Here is a 20,831-nt window from a genome sequence, read left to right on the forward strand (position 1 = left end):
TGTCAGCACAAAATAACCGCAATGGGCAACATGTCAGCACAAAATAAACGCATTGCGGGCAACATGTCAGCACAAAATAAACGCATTGCGGGCAACATGTCAGCACAATATAAACGCATTGCGGGCAACATGTCAGCACAATATAAACGCATTGCGGGCAACATGTCAGCACAATATAAACGCGTTGCGGGCAACATGTCAGCACAAAATAAACGCATTGCGGGCAACATTTCAGTACAAAATAAACGCAATGCGGGCAAACATGTCAACACAAAATAAACGCATTGCGGGCAACATGTCGGCACAAAATAAATGCATTGCGGGCAACATTTGAGCACAAAATAAACGCAATGGGGCAAACATGTCAGTACAAAATAAACGCAATGGGGGCAACATTTCAGCACAAAATAAACGCAATGGGGACAAACATGTCAGTACAAAATAAACGCAATGGGGGCAAACATGTCAGCACAAAATAAACGCATTGCGGGCAACATTTCAGCACAAAATAAACGCATTGCGGGCAACATTTCAGCACAAAATAAACGCAATGGGGGCAAACATGTCAGCACAAAATAAACGCAATGGGGGCAACATTTCAGCACAAAATAAACGCAATGGGGGCAAACATGTCAGCACAAAATAAACGCAATGGGGGCAAACATGTCAGTACAAAATAAACGCATTGCGGGCAACATTTCAGCACAAAATAAACGCAATGGGGGCAAACATGTCAGCACAAAATAAACGCATTGCGGGCAACATTTCAGCACAAAATAAACGCAATGGGGGCAAACATGTCAGCACAAAATAAACGCATTGCGGGCAACATTTCAGCACAAAATAAACGCAATGGGGGCAAACATGTCAGCACAAAATAAACGCAATGGGGGCAAACATGTCAGCACAAAATAAACGCATTGCGGGCAACATTTCAGCACAAAATAAACGCAATGGGGGCAAACATGTCAGCACAAAATAAACGCATTGCGGGCAACATTTCAGCACAAAATAAACGCAATGGGGGCAAACATGTCAGCACAAAATAAACGCATTGCGGGCAACATTTCAGCACAAAATAAACGCAATGGGGGCAAACATGTCAGCACAAAATAAACGCATTGCGGGCAACATTTCAGCACAAAATAAACGCAATGGGGGCAAACATGTCAGCACAAAATAAACGCAATGGGGGCAAACATGTCAGCACAAAATAAACGCATTGCGGGCAACATTTCAGCACAAAATAAACACAATGCGGGCAAACATGTCAGCACAAAACAACCGCACTGCGGGCAACATTTCAGCACAAAATAAACGCACTGGGGCAAACATGTCAGCACAAAATAAACGCACATTTCACCTGGAAAAAAAAGCATTTACTCACCTTACAGAAGCTCCCCCGGACGATCCTCCTCCAATCTCCCGCGCTCACAGGCAGAGCAGGGCTACGGCAAGATGGCGCCCGAAGCCCTGTACTGGAGACACAAATAGTCTCCAGTACAGGGCTCCGCCTCCAAACGCCATCTTCCCATCCAATTTTGATTGGCTAATTTTACCACTTTCCTGTGATTACTTATACAATGTAGTCATAATATTTAAAATCTGTTAGCCCTCATATACGGTGACCATACGTCCCGCTTTAACCGGGACGCATCCCGCCTTCGGGGGCCGCTGTCCCAGGCTGCATGAGGTCCCGGGAAACGTCCCGCTTTTAGCAGCGGCACGTCCCGGCCTCGGGACTCTGGCCACCGTACTGAATTAACTAGCCGCAGCGTCTCATAGACGCTGTGCTAGATCATTCCCCGCAGCCCCGCTCCAGCAGCCTGCATTGTCCTTCGGCAGGCACAGGCAGAGCAGCTGCTAAAAGAGGGACGTTTCCCAGGACCTCATGCAGCCTGGGACAGCGGCCCCCGAAGGCGGGACGCGTCCCGGGTAAAGCGGGACGTATGGTCACCGTATATGAGGGCTAACAGATTTTAAATATTATGACTACATTGTGTAAGTAATCATTCATACTATAGGAAAGTGGTTAAATTAGCCAATCAAAATTGGATGAGTGTATGCACCCTTAAGCCTGGTACACACTTTATTATGATTGACCAATTTTACCAACTTTATGTTAGTATGAGGGTAATCCGATATGGAATACTATGAGCAGATTGTGTAGGTAAACCCTTACACTACAATGGATGTAGTAAAACTGATCAGTGATTGGCTAGTCTTAATTAAAAGTGTGTACCAGGCTTTAGGATGTGGGAGATTCTGATGTACTACACTGAAATGACCCTCATCTGCTGCCTTTAGCAGTTTCTGAGGGTAGGAACACACTAGGCAGAATCGCATATGCGTTTTCCATAGCACATAGTGGAAAATGCTCTGCCTAGTGTGTTCCACTATGTGCTATGGAAAACACATACGCAATTCTGCCTAGTGTGTTCCTACCCTGAGTCACACTACAAGTATGCATGATGCGGTGGCAGGGCCGGGCCGAGGCATAGGCTGGAGAGGCTCCAGCCTCAGGGCGCAGTGTAGGAGGGGGCGCATGCAGCTGTCATTCCTAATTGTGTATGAAGCAGAAATAAATAAGAAAAGGGGATACATGGCAGTGACTGCAAGCCAGATAACTAGATATTAAGGTGTTGGGGAGGTTGTGGGCCCTGCGGCCCTCTTAGTCTAATAGCAATCCGTGTGTGACAGCTGAGGTGGGAGGGATGGAGGGGCGCACTTTGGTTTCTCAGCCTTGGGTGCTGAAGGACCTTGTCCCTGCTCTGTGCGGTGGACCTGAATTAATGGGAACCGAAACTGTGAAGGATATGGATTTTTCCTTTTAAAATAATACCAGTTGCCTGACTCTCCTGCTGATCCTGTGTCTCTTATACTTTAGCCACAGCCCCTCAACAAGCATGCAGATCAGGCTCTCTGACTGAAGTCAGACTGGATTAGCTGCATGCCTCCTTCAGGTGTGTGATTCAGCCACTACTGCAGCCAAAGAGATCAGCAGGGTTGACAAGCAACTGGTATTGTTTAAAAGGAAACATCCATATTAACCTCTCAGTTAAGGTTCCCTTTAACTACTTGCCGACTGCTCCATGCCAATTGAACGGCTGTTTATGGGGCTAGCAGATGCGCGATGCACAGGGTGCGCGCGCATCTCCTGCTTGGAAGGCGGAGCTCTGCTCCGCCTTCAGTCTCCCAGCGGTGATCGCTCGGGAGACTGTTAGACGGCGAAACCGCCGTCTAATTACTTTGCACAGCGCTGCAATCTGCAGCAGCGCTGTACTGGGGACAGCCGTTTTACACGACTGTCCCCCCTGAGACACAGGGAAGCGACCTGCTGTGATAGGCTGAAGCCTATCAAAGCCGATCGCGCTGATAGGCTAACAGGGGGAAAGGGGGAAGATGCGAGAGAGGGAACAATTGAAGAAAAAAACACAATTTTATTATAAAAATAAAAATATTTGTAAGAAAATAAATAAACACTGGGGGAGCGATCAGACCCCACCAACAGGAAGCTCTGTTGGTGGTGAGAAAAGTGTGGGGGTGGGGGAATCACTTGTGTGCTGAGTTGTACTGCCCTGCAGCTTGGCCTTAAAGCTGCAGTGGCCAATTTCAACTAAAAGGGCCTGGTCTTTAGGGGGGGTTAACACTGCAGTCCTCAAGTGGTTAAGAAATGTTGAACATTTTTGCCAATAAAACCAATACCTACATCTCCCTCAAAGGGATTGTGTAAATATGGTATGTGTGGAATGCTAAGTGTCTTTCAGGAGAAATGAATGTGGGTAGATGTCTACAAGATTTGGTTGGCCTACCAGGAGAAAACAAAGGGGACATTGAAAGCTCAATATAATGTATTATTTAGGTTTAATATGGATATATCAATGATTAGGTGGAGGTTACTTACAAACACGGCTTGCCAACAACCAACCACATGGCACGTGTGGGAAAAACCTGTTCCCACGCGGGTATGTGGATCCCCTTCTGGTACAGCTGCTCTCCAAAAAGATATTCTACAACCGAAGGACCAGGAACTATGAAATACCAACATCCCATATAAGGCGAGTACTGCAACTTGATAAATATGCTGATAAATATTTCTCCTGGTAAATGCCTGGTTTAGATCCTAGGAGGTAAGACCCAGCCCCCTTACATCTCAATTTTAACAGTTTTACCATAGCTACTCAAAGATAGGCCCATAGTCCAATGCTTCCCACTGGGAAAAATGTGTGACTCTATGATAAGCCCTTCCTGCAATATCTTACCCTAACCCTAGTCCTTTTCCATGCAGAGTCTACAATGCAAATGTGTTCATGCTAAAGAGTATGTATTCGAAGCATACCTGTATCTGAACTCCTGGCGAGAGTTTGTTTTCACTGTCATGTGAACGCAGTGAAGGCCTGGAGCTCTAGCAGGACCTCCAACATTTAGCCCAAAATTTTAGAATACACTTGTCAGGTTAACTGCAAGCAAATGCAGTAATCAGATGTGCAGAGAGGAATGAATATATCCTGGCATTGCAAGTCATTCTTTAGCTTTATTGTAGTGCAAACATGGTGACAATACCAGTTGTTAAAGCTAACCTGAACTGAAAATTAAAAGTCAGAATAAACATACGTACATCATACATACCACCGGTGTAGTCTACTTATCAATCTCTTTCTCCTCTCCTGTGTCTTGTTTGTTCATTGTGATCTATGGAATTCTCCATCCTCCATTTTAAAAATGGCAATGATTCTGTAACAGCTTCCAGGTCAGGAGACTGTTAAACTGTAATATCACCCAGATGAGTCATAGGGAAACATAGACATTACCTTGCACATCAGTTGTCCTTTCAGTTGTAACTGACAGCAAATGATATATAACTGGCGGCAACTGATATAGTATTTCAGTGCTGACAAAATCTTGTCAGAACTGGAATTAATCATTGTTAGAAGCAAATGGTGAGCTTCTGAGAGGAATTGATGGCGAGGTAGGTATGTAATATTTATTTGCAGGTACATCATGTGTTTATTTTAAATACTTTAATTGGTTCAGGTTCCCTTTAAAACAACAGGTACCTGCATTAGCTGTAGGTTGCCTTCAAGTGACTGCCAGCTTGTCAACCCACAGCTGGTCCAGGTGCCTTATGTTTTACCAACTGGTATTGTCACCATGTTTGCACTGCCATAAAGCTAATGAATGACTTGCAGTGTTAGGATACTTCCTTTTGTAAGTCTAGTGTACCTTCTCACTCTCCCTAAACACATGAGTCCACCTGAACAGAAGGTGACTAAAGAGCCATCTACCTTATACATGACTGTGACTTGGAGTGACCGCTTTCCTCCCTCTCACTCCAAATATTGTCATTATTTGATTGATTTTTGGCACCTCATTCTCTTCAAATTTCAGGAGAAATAAATTTCTTTTATTTTCGATTTCCACTTCACATTTGAACTGTAGCACTGAAAATGAAAGAAAGAATGTGACACGCCGGAAAGGTTTATTTAGCACCAGGGATAAATAAACTGGCAAGCACAACATTCAGTTTCACCTGAGAATACATTTATGGAATAATTACTTGCATGTTTAGTAATATTAGTAGTGGTAGTGGTGGTGGTGAATAAGGATAAGCCAGAAAGTCACCTACAGTGAAACTGAAACTGCATGTTAGTGGGTGCGGCCTGCGACAGAGATTATTAATTTACCTGTGACGCCAGAAAGCAGAGTGGGATGGAAGGATGGAGAGCAGCGTGTAGCGAGACCTGGCAACACAGGGCAGTTACCACTTTCAGGAGTGACGCCTGTGATGCCAGCTTTCGCTGATGTGCTGCACACTGCTGTCCATCATCCTGACACTTCCACTTCCACAACCAGAAGGCAGAGTGGGATGGAAGGATGGAGAGCAGCGTGTAGCGAGACCTGGCGACACAGGGCAGTTACAACTCTCAAGAGTGACGCCTGTGACGCCAACTCTCGTTGATGTGCTGCACACTGCTATCCATCATCCTGACACTTCCACTTCCACAACCAGAAGGCAGAGTGGGATGGAAGGATGGAGAGCAGCGTGTAGCGAGACCTGGCGACACAGGGCAGTTACAACTCTCAAGAGTGACGCCTGTGACGCCAGCTCTCGCTGATGTGCTGCACACTGCTATCCATCATCCTGACACTTCCACTTCCACAACCAGAAGGCAGAGTGGGATGGAAGGATGGAGAGCAGCGTGTAGCGAGACCTTGCGACACAGGGCAGTTACCACTCTCAGGAGTGACACCTGTGACACCAGCTCTCACTGATATGCTACACACTGCTGTCCATCATCCTAGTAATCCTTTGGCTATATTAAACTCAGTCCTCAGGTCCCGACCATGCGCCTGTATGAACATACAAAGTATGAACAATCCTGATATAGCAAACTTCTGATATAGTAAACTACTTGGCCAAGTCCCCTTGAGTTTACCATAATGGAATTCTACTGTTCAACACATGCAATTAATATCTCATAATAAGTTTATATTCAGTTTAGGTTTGCTTTAAAAACATTCAAATTGTTATCTCAGATCAGGGACAGCAGCTACTGTTTATTCCCTACTCCCTTTTACTCTCATGCTTTATAAGATGTGTAATTTTAAATGAGTACCAAATGCCACACTGTAGAATTAAAAACTGTCTTGTATGATGAATAGGAAAGAAAACAAACAATATACAAACCATACAAAACCTGCCGTATAAAAAGCATACGGCTTCTGCGGGGTGTTATTAAACAGCAGTAGTGATCTGTGTGGTGCAGGTAAACAAACAAATCGTACTGCAGCCTGTGTTCGTTTGATTAAACTTTCACAATCTGCTCTGTGATTGGCTGTCATGAGTAGCAGAACATTATTTTTCTTTGCTTTGCATTATTAAACAAACCCCCAAGTGTATTCCTCCTCCCAATATCTGTGTCTTCTCATATCCTGCATCTTCATTGTCTGCTGCAGTATGGCTTATTAGTGTTAGTTATTGGAGGAGATTCCCAGCCAGAAAAGGATGTAACTATATGAATGTATTTACAGTAATTATAATCAAAGCAGGAAAAAAGGGTGAAGAAGCCCTTACGGAAAAAAACAGCGCCACCATAGGCACCTATGATAAAAGCTGCTTCTAGCAGCATTTATTGGAAGTTTGGGCGCATGGCGGTGGCCACTAGCGGGCACCTCATTTTATCTTTTTTACTGCAAATCGCAGCTGCAGCAAAGCCACGATATGCGGCTATGAAGGTAGAATTGCTTTGTGGAAAAAAAATCCGCAGGCGTTTTTTTCCCCCATAAAGCCTCTCCACAACAAAAGGGGAGGCCTCCGGGTGCTCCAGTTTACCCTCATAGCCACATATTGTGGCTTTGTGAAAGGTGGGTAGCTTTAGGAGGGGGATTTAGGGTTAGGAGCCACCAGAAGGATTAGGTTTAGGTACTGCAAAGGGGAGGATTAAGGTTAGGCACCACCTGGGGGGATTAGGGTTAGGCACCACCAGGGTGGATCTAACATTTAGGCATCATGAGGGGGGGGGGGGGGGGTCTTAGGGTTAGGCACCACCAGGGGAGGGTTCTTTATGAGAGTAGGGTTAGGTTTAGCCATTGTAAAATATCGGTAAATATTATATATCGGTAAATATATAAATTCACTAGTACAATATCGCTAACATTAGCGATATTTTACTAGCGGCAATCCCTGCTCCCTTTTTTCCAGGTGCATTTATTTCATGTATGCAATTATAATACCTCCTGGTACAGCAGAGTGAAAGTTTTTGTTGTTCATGTTGTGCACAGAGACGTCAGGCCTGGTGGAATCTTCCGCTGTAAGATCATCTGTGCGCCAAAGAAAGCTGGAGAAAAGAAGATTGTTGCTGAGCTTATTTCCAAGCAGATCAAGGGCATTTGTGTAGAGAGGATGATCACCATTACCAAATAGATCCCAAAGAAAGAAGCTTCCAGTGCATTGCAAAGTCAATAAGGCTTCCTTTCTTATCCTGTAACTAGCTTGCTACATAACAAATACTGTACATGAGGATGCGACTTCAACTGTATGCACAATAAAGCTTGAAACCTTCTGACTGATCTTTGTTGTATTTTATTCTTTTTATAGTTAGCTTTATGACATATTTTCTTTTGTGGTAAATTCTTTTATGTTACATGTTGGCAAACGGGCACAGGTGGTTTCATTTTCAGGTTTGTAAGGTATAATGTATCTATAACTTGTACATACTGCAGGGAACTGGTTTACACGACAAATGATTAGAGATGTTGCCAATTATGATGGCTGTACAGGCGCCAATCTGGTGAGGTCATTTGCTCAGGGGAGGTTCTTCCATGAAGCAATGTGAATCATGTGCTTCAGGGCTGCAACAATTAGAGGTACTACCAAATGTCTCCTCCCTCCCTAGATGTGTGGTGCCACTTCACTCACCTGCTTACAGTGTTCCAGCGATGGGATCTCCGCCCATCCAGCGTCTTGTATTCATGGCTACTGCAGTGCCTCATGTGACCTATCACGTGCTGCCGGGTCACATGAGGTGTTGCTGTAGTCAGAGAGGAAGCAGGACTTCACGTGTGTCTGGCGATCCCATCGCTAATCTGCTGAGAGCAGGTGAGTGGTGCGGTGCAGGTGCAGCACATACCCAGCATCCTGGGGATTAGAGCCAGGATGCTGTGGGCCAGCAGGGAGGAGATGCTGTCTTGAAGGAAGCAGAGGGAGGTAAGCGTAGTGCTAGTGCCTGCAATGCACAACCCGATGTGTCTCTCCTCTCTGGCGTTTTCACAACGTATTGCTTGAGGTGGCAAAAAGTCTAGAACCAGCCCTGCATTTGCCATATCAGTGAGAAAAGGAACATTCACCTAAGCAGGTGCATAACTGGCAATTCCTGGACCCTAGGCTATAACAATATCCATATCTTGGATTGATTCCCCACCTCATGGTGCCTTTGTCCAATAAGATTTGCAGTGGGTCAGCCTAAATCACAGCTACAGTGCATTCACTTTTTGAAAGCGCCTATTTTAAATGAGCTGCTTTTCTCCATGCACATGAATCTAGGCTACATGCTGTGGCCACTGTTATATTGTGCCCTAGATCATTCACCCATACAGTCTGTTTTATAAACAGAGCCAGGACAAGGTCCAGCACCCGAGGCTGAGACACCAAAGTGCGCCCCCCAGCCGTCACACACTGATTGCTATAAGACTGAGGTGCCCCAGACCCCCCCCCCCCCCCCCTCCAACACCTTAATCTTTAGTTATCTGGCTTGCAGTCACTGCCATGTATCCCCTTTTCTTATGTCTCCCTGCTTCAAACACAATAGGGGATTGATAGCTGAGTGAGTTGTGCGCCCCCTCCTACACCGCGCCGAGGCTGGAGCCTCTTTCGCCTCTGCCTCAGGCCAGCCCTGTTCATAAATTACCAGGACACAAGCTAGCATCACTGCTCCTCAAGCAACAGTCTAACATCTAAGGAGAAATAAGCAAAAATTTTAAGAAAGTTCTCCCATTAAATATATTTCCGTTGAGTGGGAAGAATCTGTAGCTGCGTGATCCAAAAAAAGTAGGTGTGGTCAATATTGGGCGGTGGCATAAGCAGCATATTTAGTGTACTAGCTCTAATATGCGTGCATGTGAAAAAAGGCACCAGGAAATTTGGGTGCAGGGTGAAGCTGAATGAGACAGGTCACCCAGCTCTCGCAAATTTCCTGGCTATTTTCAAACCTTTTCCCCTTCTGACTAACAAATTATAGAGTGAGTCGTAATTCGGGCTGGAGCTATTGCTGCCGGACAAATTATGCCGTTTATATAATGGGTGCATTCACTGGGGTGTGTTGGGTTCTGCCATAGTAAAACGAGCCAAGCTGTGTGCTTCTGGACAAAGAGCATGTCATGCCCATGTTACAGTACCAAGCAGTACCATGCATGCGCATTACCAAGGGACGTAATTCTGCTATCAGTTGCAACTGATTCAGTGTGAACTTAACCTGAAATTGGTAAATGGCACAGTTGCCACCTTATGGTGTGAGGCCACCTCATTTTATGGCTTAAAGGACAACTGTAGTGAGAGGGATATGGAGGCTGCCATATTTTTCATTCATTTTAAGCAATATTATTTGCCTGACTGTCCTGCTGAGCCTTTGCCTCTAACACTTTTAGCCATAGACCCTGAACAAGCATGCAGCAGAGCAGGCATTTCTGATATTATAGTCAGATCTGACAATATTAGCTGCATGCCTGTTTCAGGTGTATGATTCAGACACTACTGCAGCCAAATCGATCAGCAGGGAACTGGTGTTGTTTAAAAGGAAATAAACATGGCAGCCTCCATATACCTCTCACTACAGTTGTCCTTGCAGGGCCACTGATGGAAATGAAATGCAGCCAGCTATGGTTGTATAACAAGCCATTGAATGCTGAGATCACAACACTGCATCACCTGGCTATGGCGTCTGTACCACATGCTGAACAGCTGGTGCCAGGTACAGAAGATGCTTCCATTACATTCCTCAGGGAACCACAACAGTTTTTATGATTTCCTCTAATCCATATTTAATCCAGCCATTTTCGCCATTTATCCCACATAAATCTCATTAATATTTTATGAAGCAACTGTGATAGCAATAAAGTGCTGTCATAAAACACAATTTAGTGTTCACTTCCTACCAATTCCTGAATTAAAGAATCAGAGTGTCTACTGGCTAAGGCACAGAGCACCACAAGCAGCTGGCTGCTACTGTCACTTACTGAAATTACTGCCCCCCATCACTGTCATGACTTTGGCTTGCCTCATTGCTCTATAATGGAGATGATCCAGGCTGCAGGCTAGCGACGTGTTCTATGGTATGGTTGTGATGTCACGTGGCCAGGCTGCAGGTTAGTGACGTGTTCTATGGTATGGTTGTGATGTCACGTGGCCAGGCTGCAGGTTAGCGACATGTTCTGTGGTACGGTTGTGATGTCACATGACCAGGCTGCAGGCTAGCGACATGTTCTGTGGTACGGTTGTGATGTCACATGGCCAGGCTGCAGGTTAGTGACCTGTTCTTTGGTACGGTTGTGATGTCACATGAACCGGCATGCAGGCTAGCGACATGTTCTGTGGTACGGTTGTGACATCACATGGCCAGGCTGCAGGCTAGCGATGTGTTCTGTGGTGCAGTTCTGAAGTCACGTGGCAGGTAAGTGGGAGAACAAGGCTCTCAGCTGTCGCTCTGCTAGGTGGAACGCTGGCCAGGTGGCCGAGGGAGTCGCAGGCTATGCTGGAGTTTTATCTAATGTGTGTATGGGCCTGTATGGGTCACTGCTCAGGTGTTTTCCTCACTATGTACAGGAGACAAGATCAGAACTTGCACATTAATCATTTATCAATGTTAATTTCCATATTTCTCCTCAGTAGCTGAAGTCCCATCACTTTGAATTATATCATTCATTATGGTCTAAGTCTATCAGTATAAAATATAACCACAATTTGAATTATAAATAAATTATGCCGCGATGCTACAACTAGTTCTTAAATATTAAAATATTGACTTTTTGTCTGCATAATTCACACAAAAATGAATTAAACTTTATTCCAACGGGGTTTTCTTTTGACAGCTCTTTCTTCTATAAGTTTCCAGTTATGAAGCATATGTAAAATGACATGAGTATGCTTGAAGTACACTTCTTTTATTTATAATGCTACATACAGAAAAATATTTTGTGACAGGAGTGGACCACAAAAAAAAAAAAAAAAAATTAAAACAGCCATACATTAATTAAGAACCCGTCATTCATGAATTAATTAAACAATTCTTAGATTCGCCTTACAGCTATATCAGTGGAGGGTCTGTTAGATCTCCATGTCTCAAACACTGGTCCACATGACAGCCCAGGGGCCCCAGGTCTCTCTCACTTACTGGGGCCCCCAAACCACCATGCGACACCTAGAGGGAAGTGCGGGCAAGCCCTGGACCTCTCACCTCCAGGGAACTCACCCCACCACCTCTAAACTGAATGCCAACTGCAACAAACACAATTGCTAACTAGCGTCTGCTGGCCAGATAGAGGCAGGATATTGCTCTGACTTGAAGTTAGCAATTGTGTTTGTTGCAGATCTCCATGTCTGTGAGATGCGAGAGATAAAGCACTTGATTTGTCTGTATTATTGGTGAGCTCTTTAACTACAGTGAAGTCATAAATCTCAGCATTCTCTGCACACCTGGGACTTGTTTCATAAGATCTACCATAATAAACAGACAAAGTCCTATGGTCTTAACTAACTAGTGCAGGGGCGTTCCTACCATTGGGCACAGGAGGGTGCTCCGCTCTGGGTGATGGACATCCCAGGTGGTGTCACCAAGGCCTCCCACAGAGGCCATGTTGCAGGAGGGGGAAAGCAGCAAAGAAGGAGGGGCAGTGGGGACAGTGGTGGGGAGAGGGGCCAGATCCCCCACCTCCCTCACCTGGGTCCCCTCCTTCCTGCGCTTCTCCCTCCAGATTATCGGTGGCAAATATAAGCGGGCAGGAGCGGTATTACACACCTGCTTCCTGCGTTCCACGCAATGGCGCGCAGCTTCATCATCACATGACCCTGGTCTCCGGAGAAGGGGTAGAGAAGTCTGAGACCAGTGTCATGTGACGATGACGCTGCGCACCATCACCTGGAATGCAGAAAGCAGGTGAGTAATTCCTCTCCGCCCGCTCATACTGTATTTGTAGCCGATAATTTGGAGGGAGAAGCGCAGGAAGGAGGGGACCCAGGTGAGGGAGGTGGGGGGTCTGGACCCCCTCCTCGCCACTGTTCCCGCTGCCCCTCCTTCCAAGCTTCCCCCATATCGGAGACAACTATACTATCTATACTGGGGACAACTATACTAGCTATACGGGGGCAACTATATTAGCTACACTGCGGGCAACTATACTATCTATACTGGGGCAACTACACTACCTACACTGGGGGCAACTATACTACCTATTCTGGGGGCAACTATACTACCTATACTGGGGGCAACTATAGTAGCGACCTAAACTGGGGGCAACTTTACTACCTATACTAGGCCAACTTTAAGGGGGCAACTATACCTGGCATTACCCGCCGTGGAGCGCTTAGCAAGCCACACTCGCTCCTTTCCTTTTTTTTAGGGGGGGGGGGGTGTCTTTTAATACCCAGAACCGGGTGTCAAATGCCCTAGGTACGCCACTGGACTAGTGTTTTGATTTATTCAAACTTCAGGAAAGACCAGCATGACGTTCATAGCAACCAGGTTATTTCCACTTAAAAAGCAGAATTATAATTTCTTGTCAAATACAATAAAATATTTTCAATACGCCCTGTATATAAAAGCCACACTACATTCTATAGGTAACCAGGAAACCCCGGATTCTAAAAAGATTTGTGCTCCGCACTAAGCCGCCTCTCACACTAAACAGTCTGCGGCCAACAAATGAGCTGCACACAATAAGCCACAGGTGCATCCATGCATACTTAAGTATGCATGCACACACAACAACCATTGTACTAAGCTGCGGCCCACACTAAGACACCGCCCACAAGATGCCTCCCACACTAATGTACCACACACAGAAAGCCGCCGCTCACATGTGCGTCCGGGTACGTGCACATTTACAATCTTTGGTTAGTATATGGGATAAGTACCTCTGTAGCCTGTGACATTTCAGTGATGTAAGATGAATTCCTTGCTGTAACACTGATAATATAATGGGAGGTAAACACGTTGAAACCAGCGCAGGAGATTTGGGTGCAGCGCAGGAGACTTGGGCGCAGCCAGCGCCACCAGGGCCGGCCCGCCCATGAGGCGGGGTGAAACTTTTGCCTCAGGCGGCACTTCTGGGAGGGCGGCACCCGCCCGTCCGTGGGTGTGGGGGTCCGACTGAGCTGGAGGGGATAGCGGGCAGGAAGGGGGTATTGGGCCTCCTGCCCGCTATCCCTGCCCCCCCCGCTCCCCTCCAGCTTTAAAAAGTTAGGTCGCTGGCTGCAGCTATAGGAGGCAACGGGCGGGGATCACTCACCTCTTCCTCGTTCCAGCGTGCGCTCCACTGACGTCACTTCCTGCGGCGTAGCAGGAAGTGACGTCAGTGGAGCGCAGGCTAGACTGGAACGAGGAAGAGGTGAGTGATCCCCGCTCGTTGCCTCTTATAGCTGCAGCCAGCGACCTAACTTTTTAAAGCTGGAGGGGAGCGGAGGACGGGGGACACAGGCGAGGGGGGGGGTCCGACCCCTCCCCGCCGCTAGGCCCAATACCCCCTTCCTGCCCGCTATCCCCTCCAGCTCGGGCAGCCCTCCACACCCACGGCTTGGGGGGGGGAGGCTTAGGGCTGCAATTTCTTTAAAGCTTGCCTCAGGCGGCAAAAAGTCTAGGGCCGGGCCTGGGCACCACCATAGGCCGTAATAGGAATTAAGGCTATAGCAGGCACAGGGAGTAACTTCAGCGCCGTCAAAAGACGGAGCTGAAGTTACTTTTAAAACATAATACTTCGACTTCCAGCAATTGCTGTAAGCCAAATTATTTAATTCCCCACCATCCATGGCGGCCTGGAGAGGGAATAGTATTTAATACGGCCGCAGGATCAGCCATATACCGGCTGAATCCTGCGCCCAAGTCTCCAGAATTGTTATTTCTCGTACGCAATGGGAGGGGCCTGATGCAGAGTGGAAGCACTGTGCCGTCATGTGATCAGGAAGGCAGGAACTGTAGCAAAATAGGCCATGTGTTACTCCACAACAGTACGGACCTTATTCAATTACTCTGAAAGGTGCTACATGAACAAAAATGTATACTGTTGTGCAATGATGCTTCATTCACGCAACAACACAATGCCTTGGTGTGAATGTCAAAAAGGCTATCTATGGGCTTATTATCTTGAATTGTCTCTGAGGAAACCAAAATATCTCACAAGCAAATTTCCTATGCTTCCTATTTCTATGCAGAGAAATGCAAGGGACGCTGTGACATTTATCTGATCCACGCGCTGCAGCGGGTCTCCTCCTCCTTCTGGGAGCCGCACGCTGCATACTGACACCCTTCAGCTCCCGATCATGTCATGTGATCAGGGGCCGGAGGATGGCAGCATACAGCAAGCGGCTTACCAGAAGGAAGAGAAGATCTGATGCAGGATGGATCAGGTAAATATTATTCCCTCCCTGCACTACTCTGCCAGGATGGGAGCGAGGTGGAGCAGGCATGTCCGAGTATGGCGCTGCTGCACTATATTATCTCATACAATATAACTTGTGTGCAGCAGCCAAAAGGTTAATTTAATAAGCAATCATGAATGAGATAAACATTTGTATCAATGTGAATGTGCCTACACAGTTATTACAATAGCTGTTCTACTTCTAAATAGGATTTATATGGAATCTCACAATTGTATTTTGTGTTTAAAAGCTAAAAGCAGAAGATTTAAGTTTTTTGATTGTCTCAGGTGAAGATGAGAATTTTAGATGTTTGACAACCCCCATCTTCAACTAATGACCTTTTTAAGATCTATTCCTTGTTTCTCTACCACACATTATTTATCATAGAGTTACATTACAGTCTAACACATTTAGAGCCCTGAAATGTTAACTCTTAGGGTTGGTTCACATTTGTTTTAAAAACATATCCATGGCTCCATTTTGTGGCCTGGACCAAAACTGGAGCCACGGATACCAATGTTAAAAATAGTGGTCGTCTTCACACACTTCAAAAACGGATCCATGAGTGATCTGTCAGATCCGGATTGAAAAACTGAATGGAGAGTCCGGATTTGTCAGGACTCCATGGACCCCGGATACTCTCTGTGTAGAGGGAGATCAGTTTTTGCATTGCCTTTCACTACGAAAGGCAATGCAAAAACCGATTTCCCTCTACACAGAGAACTTTGCACACAGAAACGGAAGGAGATCCAGATTGCCTGATGCCTGCTCATAGGTGTCCCCAGGTGGGCTGGAGGGGGAAGCAGCCAGGAAGGGGGGCAGCAGGCACAAGGGCGGGGAGGGGGGTCAGACCCCTCCTCCCTCACCTGGGTCCTGCCTTCCACGCTCCCCCCTCCAACTAGTTTTGTTAAAATCAAGCCAGCGCGAGCGGGGAACTCACTCACTTCCTTGCGTTTCACCGTGGGCAGCATTGCAGGAAGTCATCCGGCCAGTGGTGGAACAAGGAAGTGAGTAAGCTTCCTGTTCGCCGCTGGCTTGATATTAAGGAAACTAGCTGGAGGGGGAGCACGGAAGGAGAGAACCAGGTGAAGGAGTGCCCGCTCCTCCAGCCCCATAAGCCTTGATCGCTCCCACGCAGCCGTCCTCCGCTGCCTCTATCGCCGATACCGGGTCCCGTCACTTCCAGACGCGGTCAATTGTACGCAAACGCAGGGACTCCCTTCATATCTTTACGCAGTACGGAGGGAGCGCACTGCGCTTGCGTCGACTGGCCGAAATGACGGGACCCAGTACCGGTGGATAGAGGAGCGATCCAGGCTAATGGGGCTGGAGGAAGCCCCAGGTATGTATAGCATCTTTTTTCTGTTGTCTCTGGTTCTCTTTAAAAGGGACCCGGAGTGCTCATTAAAAATGAAATTGTGACTTACCTGGGGCTTCCTCCAGCCCACAATAGGCCGCAAGGTCCCCCGGCTTCCTCCTGGCTCCTCTCCCGGTCCCACTGGTGTCTCCGTTATGGTAGGACTTTGGTGTGAAGTCATCAGGGCTGCTTCCCGCTTTGCCGATAAGAGTAATCACACCGGCCCTGCCCATGCGCGGTTCAATATTAGAGGACCGCGCATTCGCAGGACTCTCATGCCAGCATATCGGCAAAGCGGGAAGCAGCCCTGTCGACTTCAGGCCGAAGTCGTAACATAACAGAGCCGCAAGTGGGACCAGGAGAGGCGCCAGGAGGAAGCTGGAGGACCTTGCGGGCTACGGTGTGCTGCGGAAAACCCCACGTAAGTCACAATTTCATTTTTAATGAGTGCTCTAGATCCCTTTAAGAGCTCCATTTCCAGCACAACCAGCACTATGAGCTGTGAACAAAAGGAACTCATCAGTACTGTGCTCATCAGTATATTCTTTGTTGAATGTTCTTTTTAGCTTGAATTTTTATAGGGGTTTTATTAAGCAACCTTGAAGCGAGATTGTTAGTAACTAAGGAAAGGAGGTAGTCATGCATCACTTTTCCATGCATAACCTTGTAATGCGGATGAAATGGATTTATGGTGAAGACAAACACAAGGCCATATAAGTGTGCATATGCTATAAATATGACTGGTTGCTATGGTGAACACTTCTAGTTTTCTTTTACTACAGTTTTCATAAATGATAGTTGTCACGGACGGTTGCGGGGACGCAGGCGCGTCCTGGAACCGCCCGTGAAGAAAAGAACGATCGCACTCGATTCCTGCATCGATTGCGCCTCAGATTAATAGAACCAAGATTTGACGTGTAGTATCCCTATGCCTAGGAACAGCTGGGGGATCTGTCTTAGCTGAAGTGACAGCCTGGGGGGAAGGTGTTAATTAGCTTGGACATATTCCCTGTGGAAGGCACAATTCCCCTTTTGGTTCTGGGAACCAGGTGACACTTAGCTGATCTCATGGAGATGTTAATTAACCAAAGGATGCCTAGGTACAGCCAGGCAGGCTACGAATCCCTAGTAAAGATCAAAGGAAAGTCAGCTGTTAGCAGCTAGAACACCTCCTGAATTAACCTAATAATAATAATAATTTATACTGGCTATTACTGTCTTAATAATTGTGATTTTAATATTGTCTGTATATATTAATTATTTATATTGCGTGAATAAACGACTTTCTTCAAGTCATTCACTATCCGCTACCCTGCTTATCAGCACACGCAGAACTGATCCCGGGTCTCTGAAGATACGCTACTGTTTGTTTGTTGTTGGCTAGACAGAATACCGTGTGTTTAACCGTTTTATTCGCAGGACTAGTCAGTCAGTTAGTGAGCTCCACGGTCCCATGGTAACCGCGGTGGTGGCAGTTTACTCTGAACCAGTAGGTGACGTTGTAATTACCCGTGTCTCACAGGCTCCCTTCTGAGTTGTCTGCGGCTAATTCTTAACGGTTCCTGCGCATTGACTGCGACCAGAGTTCGCACGATCTGTGCGCTGGCACCGTTTAGAAGGCTAAGTGCGGTCAGCCACTAGGGCTCCTGTGACAATAGTGTTTTTATATGTTACCTAAGCATTAGAAATGTCCTGGTAGCAAGCTATATAACATACAATAATCTAGATATCCTTAATTGCATGGTTCTATACATTTTGGTTAAGGAGTTAACTCTTTGGTATCATTTTTTAAGACACAGTTTAAGGCACACAAGTATTCTGTGGAAAACAAACAAACTTACTGCTTCACTTGCTGTACAAGGGATGTCTACCAATCTGCTAGAGTGAGTAAAACACAGAACACACACTGTATTTCCACAGAAAGATGTGCCTGGTATATGCCATTGTACCACAAGATGGGGCTGTAAGCTGAATTTTTTTTTTTTTACTTTACACCTTGCTTATTAGAATTTGCTTTCAGTTTCCCACAAATTAAGGGCCTATTTCCACTACACGCAGAAAAACTGACTCCAATGAATGCCTATGGGAAAATCTGCATCAGAAAAATCGCGTGTAGTGGAAACAGGTCCATAGGCTTTCATTGGAGTCAGTTTTTCTGCATCCATTCTGCTTCCAATCTGCGTGAAGTGGAAATAGGCCCAAACTGTTACAACAGAACAGCAAGCATAAAAAAAATGTTTAGGCAGGGGTCACACTTGTCAGCTTTCGTGCGCGTCTTTTGCACTGGAAAACTGATTTCAACTGAGAACTCATGTTAATCAATGGGCTAGGTCACACTTGAATGCAGATTTTGCATGCAGAAAAATAACTGACATCTTGCGCAATTTGTCAGTTTTCTCTATAAATTACATTAGCTGCTGTAAGGAAGGCAGGGGTCACATTTGTCTCTCAGTTTTCTGAAAAGAAAACTGAAAGACAAATGTGACCCCTGCCTGACTAGTCCCCATCAGTTTCTTTTTGGCTTAACATGTATTGTGCTAAGGGAGAGTTCAGGCAGGGGTCACACTTGTCTACTTTAATGCACGTTTTCTGCACAGAATGGATTATGACCTGGAACCCACTAGGAATCGCTGCAGCGTTTCAAAATGGCCACAGCCCTGTGTGCAGCGATTCCTAGGGCAACTGCACTCATGATTACCCGAAGCTTAGAAATGCTGTATAGTGCTTCCGATTTGTATGTTTTGTATTTTTTTTTTCAAATAAATCTTTATTAGACTTACCAGGTGTCCTTCTTTCGTCCGTAGCCCTGGCCCCTAAAGAAAGGGGTCATAGGTGCTTCTCTTTGACCAATCAAAAGCGCCTGTGACATCTTCCTTTAAAGAGGAACTCCAGTGAAAATAATGTAGTAAAAAAAGTGCTTCATTTATTACCATAATTATGTATAAATGATTTAGTCAGTGTTTGCTCATTGTAAAATCTTTCCTCTCCCAGATTCACATTCTGACATTTATTACATGGTGACATTGTTACTGTGGGCAGGTTATTTAGCTGTTTCTAGCTGCTCTGTCTGTTACAGATAGCTAATAACAGCTATTTCCTGTCTCTGAACATTGTTACATTGTGGCAGTTTGCCAGCAGTACCGCGGTATTCAGAGCCTCTTGTGGGAGGGGTTTCAGCACAAAATCAGTCACACAGCGCCCCCTGATGGTCTGTTTGTGAAAATCATTGTCTTTCTCATGTAAAATGGGGTATCAGCTACTGATTGGGAAAAAGTTCAATTCTTGGTTGGAGTTTCTCTTTAAGGGGGGGGGGGGGGGATGCTACGGACAGAAGAAGGAAATACAGAGACAGGGTAAGTATAATAAATTTTATTAAAAGGTGATCGCTCTTGCCCCCAGGGCTGTGGAGTCGGTCCAAAAATCCACCGACTCCTCAGTTTAGGATTCCACCGACTCCGACTCATCGACTCCGACTCCTCTAATTTGCATATTACAATTTTGTTGATTAAAAGTATGTAACGTGAAATTCGTCTCTAACTGCCAACGCTTAGGAATTTTACAGGACAACTGAAGTGAGAAGGATATGCAGACTACTATAGTTATTCCCTTTAGACTAAAACTAGTCCTTGGTAAGAGTACTTGTAAAAGGTACAAACCGGAACAAAGAACATCTATCAGGCCCTAGGCAGTGTAACTGTGGGTATATGTAAGAGTGATGTGCAGGTACTCTGCAGGGGAATGAGGAGATTCTTCCTCTATTACACATTCTTCATGCACAATCTGAACAAGGTTTATGGGTGACAGACAACACCTCTGTGTTCAATGTGCACAACATTCTCAGTGGATTCCCTGCAGCTCTGTGGAGAGTGCATATGTAGAGTACAGTACTACTGTGTAACAAAGTAAACCTGAGACAGATGAAATTAAAGTTTTATACATACCTGGGGCTTCCTCCAGCTGCCTTCAGGATAATCAGTCCCTCGTTGTCCTTCTCCACCACCTGGATCTTCTGCTATGAGTCCAGGTACTTGAGCCAGTCGGGCGTAGTGCGCATGCACACACTCCGCCGCCGGGAGCATACTACACCTGTGCAGCACTATTGCTCAGGTGCAGAATGTACCTGGCTGTGGGAGCGACACGTGGCTGGACTGCGCTGACTGGCTGAATTACCGGGACTCATAGCAGAAGATCCAGGTGGTGGAGGACAGCAAGGGACTGATTGGCCTGAAGGGGGCTGGAGGAAGCCCCAGGTATGTATAAAACTTTACTTTTCATCCGTCTCAGGTACCCTTTAATTTGTAGTCACCAAACCAAATTTTAACAACATATCAAATTATTTGATTTCATGAG

The 20,831-nt window shown here is 46.0% G+C and overlaps 1 protein-coding gene across 1 annotated transcript in view; it reads left to right on the forward strand.

The window, feature by feature from the left end:
* The window catches only part of TGM4 (transglutaminase 4), a 58,025-nt gene extending 49,957 nt beyond the window's left edge, over positions 1 to 8,068 (forward strand). The window contains exon 14 of the mRNA XM_068234496.1: positions 7,783 to 8,068. Within this exon, the coding sequence (XP_068090597.1) occupies positions 7,783 to 7,924 (142 nt within the window). The 3' untranslated portion in view covers positions 7,925 to 8,068. The remainder of the gene's footprint in view (positions 1 to 7,782) is intronic.
* Positions 8,069 to 20,831: the final 12,763 nt, after the last annotated feature.

This window comes from Hyperolius riggenbachi, chromosome 5 (assembly GCF_040937935.1).
Source record: "Hyperolius riggenbachi isolate aHypRig1 chromosome 5, aHypRig1.pri, whole genome shotgun sequence".
NCBI lineage: Eukaryota > Metazoa > Chordata > Amphibia > Anura > Hyperoliidae > Hyperolius > Hyperolius riggenbachi.